This window comes from Chlamydotis macqueenii, chromosome 8 (assembly GCF_036417535.1).
Source record: "Chlamydotis macqueenii isolate bChlMac1 chromosome 8, bChlMac1.mat, whole genome shotgun sequence".
Classification (NCBI taxonomy): Eukaryota; Metazoa; Chordata; class Aves; order Otidiformes; family Otididae; genus Chlamydotis; species Chlamydotis macqueenii.
In genome coordinates, this window is record NC_141563.1 from 35,222,976 (window position 1) to 35,236,015 (window position 13,040).

The following is a 13,040-nucleotide window of genomic DNA, read 5'->3' on the forward strand; positions in this document are numbered from 1 at the left end:
AAAATGGTAATAGAAGTCCCAAGTTTTTAATCACAGCTTGGGTATTGTAGAGGAAAAGTCTGCGGTTAGGAGAGAAAAAAAAAATGCAATCGCTTCTTAACCATCGCTCACATTTATAAAACAGAAGGCAATTTAATGGCAAAATGGTAAATGCAGTTAGCTTGAAATTGTGAGGAATTGCTTTGACTCTTGGCTGGATGATGTTGAAATGAAGTTGGTGGATTCATCATAATTCCAGAAGGATGATAGCTCACAACAGCCTGAAAAAACCAAACTGCTTTGTACGTGAGTTATCACAAATGGAAATTAGAGCAGTAAGTTTTGCAGATCATGCATTTGACGGATCTTTGGCAAGGGTTTAGCTGACTGTACGGCTAGCTTGCTTAGCAGTGGCTTGCTTGAAGAAGTCGGTGTCGTCCAGGACTGTAAATCAACCATAAAACTCAAGCTAACAATATACAAAAGCAGTAGGACGTGTCAGAGTGGACTTCAGGAAGATCTTGCTTACTGCTGGTTCCAACCGCTGCCTTTGGGTTCCTGTGTCACATGCGTTCAGGATCTCATGCGTTCTTTATAACCTGTGTTATGCACTGTACACTGTAAATTTTCATATTTTTTATTTAATAATGAGAGTGAGAGAGTTAACATTTTAATATGTAGTTCTGTGTTTTATTATTCCCTCTAAAATGAGCATGTATACTTTTTGAAAAACTTTGGTTTGCTTTGGCATGTGGTTCATAGAAACATAGCTCTTTCTATCATTCTGACTTAAGTCATATATTTTTACACTAAACATCTTATTACCTTAGTTTTATTATTTCAGAATCAAAGGAGAGCTTGCAAATGTCTATGACTGCAGGCTGAAGGAATGTTAATGAATAGTGCCATTGAATTTTCAGGTTTTAGCTTTTCTGATCTTAGAGAATATAACTGTAAGCAAAAATATTATGCAAGCTGAATAAAATTTAAATAAATAAGGACCAGATGTAACTATAGGGGCCTATAAAATGTAATACAAATATTATCCGCTTCCTTAAAATAAATCTGTATTTTAGTATGAAAAATTATATTCATATTGATGTTGTGGATTAATCTTTTTTTATGAAAGTTGGCAAGTGAGCACCATCACTTGCAAGGGCTTGTTCTGAAATGGGAAACAGACCTTTTGTTTTGACCTTGAGTGGAGAAGTTGTTCAGTATCATGCGACGTAAAGCATTTTTGCATTAACACGGTAATACACTTTTACATTATAGGGCCTGTTTTATTACAGTAGTGTTTGGCTTAGGATTTGGGGTGCCTCTTGATGGTTCATGAATGCTGGCAGTTGCAAAATATTTGAGTGTTAGAAGGAGGTGTACGCGGCACAATGCGTTAGATAAACCCCATTAAGAAGTCAAGTGATTTGCTTGGAGTTGACCTTCTGCTTTTGTTGCTGAACCGTTATCTTTTAGATTCCATTTAAATCTGTGAACAGAGGATCACAGATCCATAACGTAACTGCTGTGCTTTCCTCTGCCTACGAGTAACCAGCAGCTGGATTTATTTTAACTACTGAGAGCTTCTTATATGGGGCTAATTCTTCAGGGAAACACACTGTGCAACTAGTTGGTTTCTACTTTATCTGTGAACCAGCCTGTAAAAATAAAATGACAATTTTACTACTCTGGACAAAGCATTATAAAAGTTGAAAAGGAAATAACTAATGATTTTGTACTTGCCCTGGGAAAGAGATAAATCTGTAATCCTGCAGTCAGCAAAAACCCGTGTAGCTTTATTATCTTTAATAAATGCTAATTTAGTATAACATTTGTAGCTATGTAGGAAATTTGTTGGAAATCTGTGATATTGGCTTAGGAAAGCACAACTTGTCAACTAAATCAGAAAACATATTTTCCTGAATGTTGTTTTATGTGTAGCTTGCTTCTTTGCTTCCTCAGGAAAGTACTCTAATCCACGCAGAAAGCTTCGTTTCTTACACCAAATACATAATTATGGTTCGTGGTAAGATTCATTCACCTGACTACAGACCAAACTGAGATACAGGCATGGAAAATTAATGTAATTCCAACAGTTTGCCCTGCCTGCTTTCTAGCACTGCCCAACCACGTAGCTTCCCAAAAATCTGGTGTCTGTGTTTTGACCTGGACTTTCAGCACGGTTACCTGTGTGTGTGCCCAGAGCGTCTGTCTGGGAGACAGGCACCTTTTCCCTGTAACTGCTCCCTTGTTCTGGGACAAGTGGCTGGTGATGCTCTGGTGGTGGAGATAGCCTTGTAGCTAGAGGGCAGAGCTATGGATCTGGTTTCTACTCTGGGGACTGTTATTGGGATTTTTTTTTTTTTAGTCTAATGATTACCACCTTAAAATACACATCTTGGAAAAACGTGGTTTGGGATTTTCAAATGACTCATTCCTAACTGAATATCTTACCCGGTGTTATTCTATTCTGATGATTATTGTGTAGCAGTTCACCTTCCTTCTGCGAAGTGCCCTTAATCTCATCAGAATAGTGGCTGGGTCTTGTAGACTGAAGTAGTACAGTAAAGATCAACTCAAAACAAAGTCGATGTTAGCTCAGCTAAAGAAATAGCTTGTTGTGAATGATTTGTGGTAGATAAGGACTCTTCAGTACTATGCATGAAGCCTCTTTTCCAAAATTCAGACTTTTTTTCCTTGTCAAATCCAGCCAACACCAGGTATGTGGGGATTTCTCTGCTCCGGTTCCTTGGAAATCTCCCCACTTGCCTACTGTTGACCATTTACCACATGATACAACTTCATCAAAATATCCATGGTAATTAAAGTTTGAGTGTCCTTCATGTCTTGTCCTTTTCCTCCCTCACCTTCTACTCCCAACATTTGCAAATAACTTCCTAGTCTGGGGGTTGATTTTCAGTGGTAGAGGGCACCTGCACTGAAAGCCACTGCTTGTCGTTGTGAGGAACAGCTGCATCGAAGAAACTAAACACTAGAGAGACTGCCTCGGATGCTATAAACTTGCAGAAAACCTGTGAGTAGTTCAAGCCTAAAGCCAGACAGCTTTTGACACTTTCTCACCACTGTTTATGGTCCTGCAGGCTTTTCAGGTTCACTTGGTCAGTGATTTTCCTGACTAGGAAAGCTGACTTTACCACCTTTCTCCCAGAGGCTCGATCAAGACGATGCTCTGTGGTCGTTGCCCGGGGTCTCTGCCATAGCAGTTCTTTGACATTTAAGATACAAAGATTAAGCTGTCACTCTTACTGAATTTAATTCTTAACGTGAGCATTTCTGTTTGTGCTCTCTGCTGGTGGGTGAGCTGATATCCTTCCCCTACCGGGTCCCTGAAGTTGTCACAAATCAAGCAGAAAAAATATCCATAGCTGAGGGGCGAGTTGAGATCCAGTTCCCCAAGAGTTCAGGGCTATTCCCCTCCCTGAGGTAGAAGGAAATGCAATGCAGATCACACTGTGCACGTTTTACTGTCGTCTTTTCCATAAGTGGGTTTCAGATTGGGTGCTGACTTCTGTAAGGTTGTCTTGCACTCGCTGTTCGGTAGTCATTCACTCTGCGCCGGCGTTGTTCTTCAAGGTATCGACCAAGAGACTCCGTGAGCTCTTCTGCTTGTCTGCCTTTTCTTCCACAGCCAAAACCTCTTTTGTCAGGTGAGAATTGTCACTCGTGTGCGTTACCTTTGCTCAAGATGGCTGTGCAATCACAGTGGTATTCTGAGAGTGCGTGGGGTGCAGCTGTCCCACAGCTCAAATCTGAACGTTACAGAATGCCATCTCATATCCTGTGTGGCAGGTTCGGTAACAGATTTGGTGCGTTTTTTATACCAACCACGTATGTTCTTGCCATCTTTGGGAGCTATGCTGGCTTGCAGTATGGATAATATCGGTGCGTTCCGCTTCATTTCATCCAGCTGCAGGCCCTTCAGTGGCCTTCAATTATTCAGCTAGTGATGTTCAGCAACCTCAGCAGTACCAGACAACTTCCCTTCTATTTTGTCTTTTAGTGGTTTAGTGGTCAGATAGTCAAGGTTTACACCTGCGAAGGTGGACTTTGTTTAGCATGTTAAGATGTTGTTTATGTGCCCTGGCTTGTATTCTGCATCCTTCTGTCCCATACAAGAAATGTTCAACTTTGCATTAATTCCCGATTCATATAACGGTCCCAGACTAACGGGGCATTCTTTGTCAAAATATACAAAGATTAAAGCTCTAAGTTTTTTTAATGTATGTGTAAACCTTATGAAGTCTGTGCTTTCAGCAGCTGGATATCTTTCTTTAAATAGCCATGTTCTTGCTAGGAGAATGTTTTCATTTCTCCCTTCTGCACGACAGTTTTTGTGACTCTGCCAAGCTCTATCATGGAGCGCCGTCATCTATATGAAACTGGTGGTGAAAGGAGATGGGGAGGGATGGGAGTGGCAGTCTGTCCACAGCCACCATTCACTCACAACCTCCAGTTGAACATGGGTGCCCCTTCCCCTTCCTCCCTCTCTGTGAATTCATTGATTATTGATTTTCAACTATTTAGGCCTTGATATCAAGCAGGCAACTGAACTTGAAGCTAGTGAGCAGGAGCTGCGGGCGTCCAGTAACCAAAATCCATCCTTTAAAGAAATGCTTTGTATTGTTTTAGTCATGATAAATCGTTTTGGTTTGGTTTGGTTTTTTTTTTTCTGAGGCACTGAGGGGAGTGTTACAGCTTAAATCCGTAGCATGTCAATAGGGTCATTACAGACTAGGGCTTGCTTAGATGGTTGGCGCATGACTTTACATCTTATTGCTGCATAAACTTCTTTAAAATATTGATAGAATTAAAGATGTTCAATAACTTCTGTCGTTTGCGTTTAGTGGATGATCAAAACTAAAAGTCTTATCCAGATCCTACGAAATTCAATGGAAAAAGATTACTTCTGGGTTAAACGTACTTTGAGCTTATCTCAAAGTATCGGAGGAAAGATGCCCGTTTGTCGTAGTCTGTAAGCTAAGGGAGGTAAGACTCTCATATTTGTGCTTAAGGACTATTTTAAAGTCTTTACAGTACATCGTGGACATGTTGCTTCATTCTGTTTTTAATCAATTGGATAAGCCTGATTCAACTACGCTACTTTGAAAAAAAAAAAAAACCAGTTAAGAAAAACAGTGCTTTGGCAGGTCAGCGAGATGTTTCCTTCTTCAGGGTAGGCGCAGACCAAGCAGGAATGTACCTTTTCATGCCATATGTATTTTTAGTTCTAGGTCTGGCTTCTAACACGTGCAGGAACCACAGTGTAATACCCAACTGTTGCCTTTTCAAATAGATAATGCAGATTATTCAAACTGATAGCGTTTGGTGGTTCCTGAATCTGAGCTTTAGGTATGTGTGGTTTTACATTTAATAACGCAGCACTGGGAAAAGCTGGTAACTCCAGTTTGTTGACCGTTTTTAAAGCAACCACAGATGGAAAACAAACTTAAAGAAATGTGATGGAAAGCTCCTTGCTCAGAGGTTAGGAAATATCAGATTAAATGCAATCTGAACGTGTTTGATTTGACCGTCTTGTGTACGTGCCCAGTCTGTTGTTACGTGGTCACGTTGCCGTTTTTCTACAAACCTCATGTTCAGCCACTGCACTAGTGGGACCGAGTTGAATGATGCTGTCTTAACAAGCTGCTTAGTATTTTGTGTTATCTCGTTGGCCACTTCTAAATGCTTACCTCTGTAAAGTGTTTAAAAAAAGTAAAAGTGAAGTGTGCTGTGGAAGTTCTAAACCACAGACTCAGCTTTTTCGCAGAGTTACCCGTGATCAGCCTTAGGTGAAAAAATACACATCGCTGTCACCCTCCTGGCTTTCACCCAGGCAAAAGACACTTGTGTTGACTTAGAGTTACACGATCATTTTAAAAACAAAGGTAACCTCCCGAAAAACCCCAAACCAAAACCAACCAAACAAAAACCCACAACAACCAAAACCCCACAACTGAGAGAAGATCTAAGACACGTAGCAGAGGATTTTGGCAGTGCTGCTGAGCTGGATGTGCACGTGTTACTCTGTTCTGCTGGTAATGGCTCTTCAGTTATTTCAAGAAAACCCTGCAGTCGCCAGTTGTGTGTATATATGTAATTTTTTTTTTTTAATCAAACCATTCTTTTGATTTTCTTAATTACCTTGGTACACAGCTCATAGTATTTTGCCTTCATTTATGCAGATGGAAATCTTTTTTCCCCCCATCTGGGATGCTTGTATCAGCTGTAAACCATTTGTTATGAAAATCCTTCAGGCTTTTTTCAGGGACTGGTGTATATGTTTCAAAGGGGAAGCTTGTGACAGTGGTGCTGTGCTCCAGCAGCAGCGGAGCGGCTGCAGATACAAGTCCACATCATTAAATAAGGTGTAGTGGGAATGAAAGAGAATAATGCTCTCAATGTTGTCTTGATCAGAGCGTTCGCTTAAGGGCATTTGAGTTTTCTTTCTGTTCAACGTGCACCATGTGTGCTGGGAACGGATCGCGAGGCGACGCGGGGGGAGTTGACTTGGTGATGAGAGATGTGGTGTCTAACAGTGTTTTCAAAACACGGAGCTATTTTGTTCTACCCCAGCAGCTATTTCCTGCTCCTGCTCCAGGAAGGCAGCGCACAGCAGGGCTCGCACGCTGCTAACCTCGCTGCCTTTTGTTGCGAACGCTGCAGAAAACCTCCTCTTTGACTTGTACATCAAGCTGGTGAAGGAACTTCACAACCGTAGTGTTTCTGGAGACTGTATTTGTCTGAGAACGAGCTATCCAGATACCCAGATATCTAACTGAAAATCACCACGTATTTATCGAGAGCCATTTTAAAGTCGGTAGTGAGGCTGTTTCTGGGTGTTTGCTGGTGACTTTGGAGCGAGGAGCACACTTTGCACAGTAAAGTGATCCGTCCTGCTTGCTGTCAGGACCGCAGCTGAAGCGCTGCAGCAGGATGTTCACCTATTTGTTTCAGAGGGAAAAAAGAACCAGACCAGAACAATGCAAAGGGAAAGCACCAGCAAGAGAACAGTATGTTCTTTGTAATGCTTTTTCTTTGGGGACATCTATTGCTGGCAATAAGATTAAATCACTGAAACCTTCCCTGAAGCTACATCTGCCACTGCCTACATTTTCCAACCTCAGTAATAAACTAACATTTGCCATTGTTCGTTTCTTCTGGATTTCATTTCTTACAGATTTAACCAGCGCTATTTACCACAAGGCATTCAGTTCTTGCTTAAAGCTGAAGTCTATGCCAAGTCCCTAAAAATATTCATAACTCCAAAGAATCTGGTTTTAAATAATATAATAAAAAGTAGACAATATTAATACAGCGGTTCACACTGAGTTCACGTACTGCTGGTGCCAACGTATAAAAATGATGGAAGCCCGCGAAGCCCTAGACAAGACTACTCTGAAGTGGTGAACAAAATCCTTTTTACCTTTTTACTAGGTGTCTATGTTTTGATTACAGGAGTCGTACTCTTATCTCAAAGTATTTTTTTAAATACATATCTGTGTTACAGTCTTGCTTATCCCGACCTGGAGTGCTGTACCTTTTTACTGGGCCATGGGGGGGGGTTGTGGCTGCCAGTTTGCGGGGTGTTTGGGACGGAGGATTCATGCCAGCTCCTTGTTCCCGCAGGACGCCATAGTGATCCATGAAGTTTATGAAGAAGGGGCAGCAGCCCGAGATGGCAGGCTTTGGGCCGGCGATCAGATTCTGGAGGTAAACAAGTCTCTCTGTTTATGGGCTTGCTTATATCTTTGTCGTGTGTACTTGTATTCAATGCAGCATAGGGTTCTTGTAGGGGAAAGAGAGATCATTTAGTAGGCTCTGTACTTGAAGCTTCTTTTCTGTCACTAAGAACATCCTGGCAAATTCATATTTCCTTATATATTCATATAAACTGAAGGTACAAATTGAGAATATATTAAATTTAATTGAGCAAGGCAGTTCTTGAATTACATAGTTCAGCTGTCATGTCCAATAGCTCAGTATTATTCATCTGTTTAATCTTTCATTCGGAGGCCTGCACTACCACCACCGCTTCGGTGTCTCTGTGCTGCCTGCAGAGAAAGTTCTGAGCTGGGCGGACGCGGGGCGAGGGTGGCTGCAGCATCCCTGCGAGCATCCCTGCTGAAAAACTCCCCGCGCCCGCCCGCGGCATCGCTGGGGGAGCCACCGGCTCCTTCGGGCCACGGTTCATCAAACGGGTGAACGCAAGAGAATTATTTCTGTGAATAAATGGAGTGTTTTTCCCACAGACAAGCATGGAAATCGAGGAGGGAAAGGGTTAAGAGAGAAGTGTTGGTCTGCAAATGAAACTTGGTCAGGCAGGGGTTCAGCGCAGCTGCTTGCAGCCTCTCGCTGTCAGATCAGGACAAATTCCCAGCATGGCCATTAAGGCTTCGGTGTGTAGGGTTAGAAAAATAGCAAGGGGTACTTGGGGAGTTGTCTTTACAGCTCTTGCATTGAAAATATTTTTTTTAGCGTTAGGGCTGAATGTTGTTTTCATTTTATAAATAACTGTGTATTAACAGAGCACAATAATTAGGGGGTAAAAATGGGGAAGGTTAATTAATTCTCTGGCCAAACAGGAAAGTGCTAATGTTTGTGTGCCGTAATATTGTTATTATTTCAGCTTTTAGAAGCCCTACTAATGAATCAAAAAGATTACTCTGAGTTAGTTTCAGATTAGTATGACAAAGTACACGTAGATGCCAGTGTTGAGGAAAGTGTACTGACACGGTATGCAAATAAATGTACAAAAGAACGTAGATTAGGCTAAATTATCTTAATGTGAAAATAGGTATGATTATAACTTTGCATGTCTAAATACGCTGAGAAATATTTTCATTGCCTTAAAACTTGTCATGTTATGTGAGTGGATTAGCATCGTATTGTTATTCAGTTGCAGTTCATGCTACTTCCTAAACAGACTTCATTAGGCACTGATTTTTTTATATATATTAAGAAATAAAATACTATTTTGTCAACAGAATATTGGCAAACACATTAAAAGGTATTTGTGGATCAGGCTTGGCAAAATTAGGAGATTACATTTCAAATTGCAGTAGTTTTTTTTAATACTTGAGCATTCAATCAGAACTTCTTGTTCTATCTATATTACTGAAATGCTGAAACGTTTTCAGGTTATCGTAAGAGAAATGTAATAGAGGGCTCCAGGAGCGGTCTTGTGTGCCATCTATTGGACCAAAGCAAAATAACCATTTGATATGTCCTGCCTGGGCTTCGCCATTGCCGTTTGCTAATGTTTCTGATCCCTTCTGTCCTCGACCTGGGGGTGTTGCGAAGCCCGGGGAGAAGGAATCGGAGCAGTAAAAGATACAGGATATTCAAAGGAGCACGTTCCGCTTTGCCTGGTCATAGGAAAGAAGCGTTGTTTGAGGCTCCAACATTTAAAAAGAAGGGAGGAACACCCACTAAACCTTACAAGCCAAAATGTTTTGATTATTGTGATTTACTCCAGGCAGTGGCACAAAGCACCGACCTCGCGCTCAGTAGGAGATCCAGGAGCTCGGCCCTCTGGAAATGGGAACGCTCAATTAGAGTGCCAAGGGGTGTCAATTTGACAAATTTGTTCTGTCACACAAGGGTAGGGTGTGATGAAAAGATCATTTATACATGTCATTTGGAAAGAAAACACTGATTATTTCAGGTGAACGGGATCGATCTGCGAAATGCCAGCCATGAAGAAGCTATCACTGCGCTGAGACAGACACCCCAGAAGGTGCAGCTGGTTGTTTATAGAGATGAAGCACATTACAAAGATGAAGAAAACTTGGAGATTTTCTATGTAGATATACAAAAGAAAATGGGCCGAGGACTAGGGCTCAGCATTGCTGGAAAACGGTAAGAGCTGCCTCTCCGATTGGACTGCACTTCAAATGAGAAATGTTTTTGTTTTTCCCGTATGAACAGCTGTAGCCATTGCATGGAATATGAAATAAAGGAAAAATTCTATAAGGAATAAAATTTTGGATCTAAGTATCTTCAAGGATGCCATAGGGTTTTGGTCCTGGCTCCTTTATCAGAGTGAGGACGCACCTGTGTAGTAAAGGCTGCTGCTTCCCAGGAGAGCTGCCGGTACGCGGCACAGAACGGGTGTCCCGCTCGGAGTGAGTGTGGCCATGTGGGCACAAGCAGAACCGGGATCTCGCTATTCCCTTGGCTTCATCATAGCTGTGTCTCAAGGCTTGCAAGCCCTAGCCATGGTTTTTCTGATTTTGAAATAGGGAGACAAACCTTCCTGTTTCCAAATACCAGGATATGCCTTTGAAAAGGGATTTGTGAGTTAGATTTAGCTCCTGCTCCGGTTTGAAGGGACCAGTGTCAGTGGAAGGTAAGAGGCTGAGTTAGATCCAAATCCTGAACAATGCCAAAGTGACAACACAACACTACAGACAGCAGTTCTGTGAGTGCAGAGCAGAATCTGAGATACGGTGGTAGGTAACAGCTGCTTAATAAAATTTTTTACTGATGTATTTCTAAACCATTGCTATTAGATCATTCGAACCAGGACACTGATAGATTTAATCTTTCGTTGCTAGAAGAGATTTACTGCATGACACTGGCAAGCACTTGTTCAGTGTTGGTGTTTGAGTCATATGGTTGCTCTTCTGTAATGCCAAAAAAAGAAATTATTTTCTCAATTACAAATCATCATGTCATTATCCTGACTGTGTACGGTCAGTAAAGTTTCCACAGCATTTTTTTTACAAGAGTGGCGATGTTTAACCCAGGTGTTGTGAGCAGATTGCAGGTTGGGTAATTAATTTAGCTTATGTAAATTACCCTACAGATGGTAATCGCAGTCTCCAGCCCTCTCGCGTTTGCTTCTGTGCAAAACTTTATATACTGTTGCTAATAGTGGGGATTTCCATCTTGGAGACAGCCCGATTTCTGAAGTTGATTAAATGATACCTGGGTATAATTCAAATTGTGAAGCGTTGTGTCCTTCAGGGTGACGGACACCAAACGCCAAATGTTGGCTTTGCCACTGGCACCAGCTTGCACCATAGTGAGCCTCAGGAACTGGGGTCCTGCGGCCTCTGGAAGGGGAATCCTCTGCGAGGAGGCTGGACCTGATAAATAAATACATTCCTCTTGTCTGCCTGGCCTGCTGCTCTCGCAGGCCTCGCTGCCCGCTGCAGGCGGACAGCCGCAAAGCTGGATTTTCTGCTGCATGACTCGTGCACAAACTATAAAAGTTTTTTTTCTGCGGACTTCTCCCTGCTCTTCGGTTGGGGGCCTCCAGGCTTCTAGAAGAGAAACTGAGCTGAACCTTTAGGGGGAATGCAGGAAGAAATCTGAGGCTGCATAATTCATATCAGGCACATCAGGAGATGGTTTAACTCCGTGTTAGATTGATCCTTGGCTTTTTATTCATACAAGTGGTATTTTTCATGAATCTTTACAGATTGTACAGTCAAATGGAACGGTTCAAAGGGAGAGATAGCGTTAAGTATAGCAAAACATGCCTTAGTTTTAAAACTTGTAGATTTTTTACACTCAAATGGCTGAATGGGGTGTAAAACTAGCTCTTCCTCTGCTCACGGGTTTCTTTTAATGTCTCTTAAATGCAAGTAATCTAAATTGGTTTTCCAACGAATGTTGTATTGTGTAATTAGCCATATGCTTCTTGCATTGTTAGAAATGGAAGTGGAGTGTTTATCTCTGACATTGTTAAAGGAGGAGCTGCAGACCTAGATGGAAGATTAATTCAGGGAGATCAGATTCTGTCTGTAAATGGAGAGGATATGAGAAATGCCTCACAGGAGACTGTTGCCACTGTACTTAAGGTGAGTACACAATACATTTTAAGATATTGAATTGCAGTTACTGACACTATGCAAGGTAATTATCCTGAAGTGCTCTTTACACGTACGCAGGACAGCTCGAACTAACTGCCGAGACAGGAATTTAATCTGAAATAACTTTGGCAGATTCATTTAAAATCACTTCTCTGTGTATATTTAGAAGTAGGATGATATGAAGTGGGAAAACAAAGGCACATGTAGTATTCAGAAATTTATTTGAAAATGCAACTGTGTATTTCATATGCTAAAAAAATATTTTGAAACCTGAGCATCATACAAATCAGAACTGACGTAAAATGCCTTTGGCTTTGCTGTGCTGACCTGCAGCTATAAAATGGCAGCTTAAATCTGTTTGTGCAGAGCTTTCCGTCTTACAGGAGTGATTTTATACTCTGAAGTTGTGCAATCTGAGAGAATTTTGTTTTTTCCCATTAAAAAGCACGTGGCTGCTGGAGTCGGGGCTGGGGGGGGGGGGGCAGGGGATGGCCTGGCTGCGAGAGGCTGATGTTAGCTCCTCTGTACAGCGCCCGTGCCGTACGGGGCGGGTGGGAGTGACGCTGCAGAACTACTTCTATTCCAAACTGCATCTGGAGACAAGGGCTTTTTCTCTGCCACTAGTGTTTCCGCATATGATCTTTTTCATTCTTGAAAGGAAAATCTAATTATTTCTTTGCTTTTTTCATTCAAGTGGCCAAAAGTTGACCTTTTTAGGAACTGGAAATCGATGATATGAGGTGTATTATTAAGTTGAATCCATATGTGTTAAATTCACCCTTTTCTGCAGCATTTTTCCTCCAAAGTGTTTTTTCATGAGTATTATTTGTGGCAAACGGCTGTTGAAGAGCTGGGGGTTTTCTGTTTATTTTTATTGAGTAATTGGCCGTCTAGAGTTTGACAGTACAAAGATTCATACTGACTTCAACAACGAGGATAAACCTTCAGAATAAACCTGAATCCAGGGACGGGCACTTCTTGTATTCTGTAAATACAACTGTTAATGTTTTGAGCATTCCTTGTGGTTTTCCCTCACGGAGTTATGGTGCTGAATATAAACATAATTCTCTCCAGGAGAGCGTGAAATTATTATATGTCTACTTAAATGCTGTACATTGTGGTTTCTTTCCAAGTGTGCCCAAGGTCTGGTGCATCTTGAGCTTGGGAGATTGCGAGCTGGGTCATGGCTGTCATCACGGAAAACATCCCAAAACAGTCAGGTTA

The 13,040-nt window shown here is 41.7% G+C and overlaps 1 protein-coding gene across 6 annotated transcripts in view; it reads left to right on the plus strand.

The window, feature by feature from the left end:
- PATJ (PATJ crumbs cell polarity complex component) overlaps positions 1-13,040 on the plus strand; it is a 155,892-nt gene that overhangs the window by 125,807 nt on the left and 17,045 nt on the right. For all 6 annotated transcript variants that reach the window (XM_086753255.1, XM_086753256.1, XM_086753259.1 and 3 more), the window contains 4 exons: positions 7,624-7,707; positions 9,662-9,855; positions 11,657-11,804; positions 12,950-13,036. In XM_086753255.1, the coding sequence (XP_086609381.1) occupies positions 7,624-7,707; positions 9,662-9,855; positions 11,657-11,804; positions 12,950-13,036 (513 nt within the window). The remainder of the gene's footprint in view (positions 1-7,623; positions 7,708-9,661; positions 9,856-11,656; positions 11,805-12,949; positions 13,037-13,040) is intronic.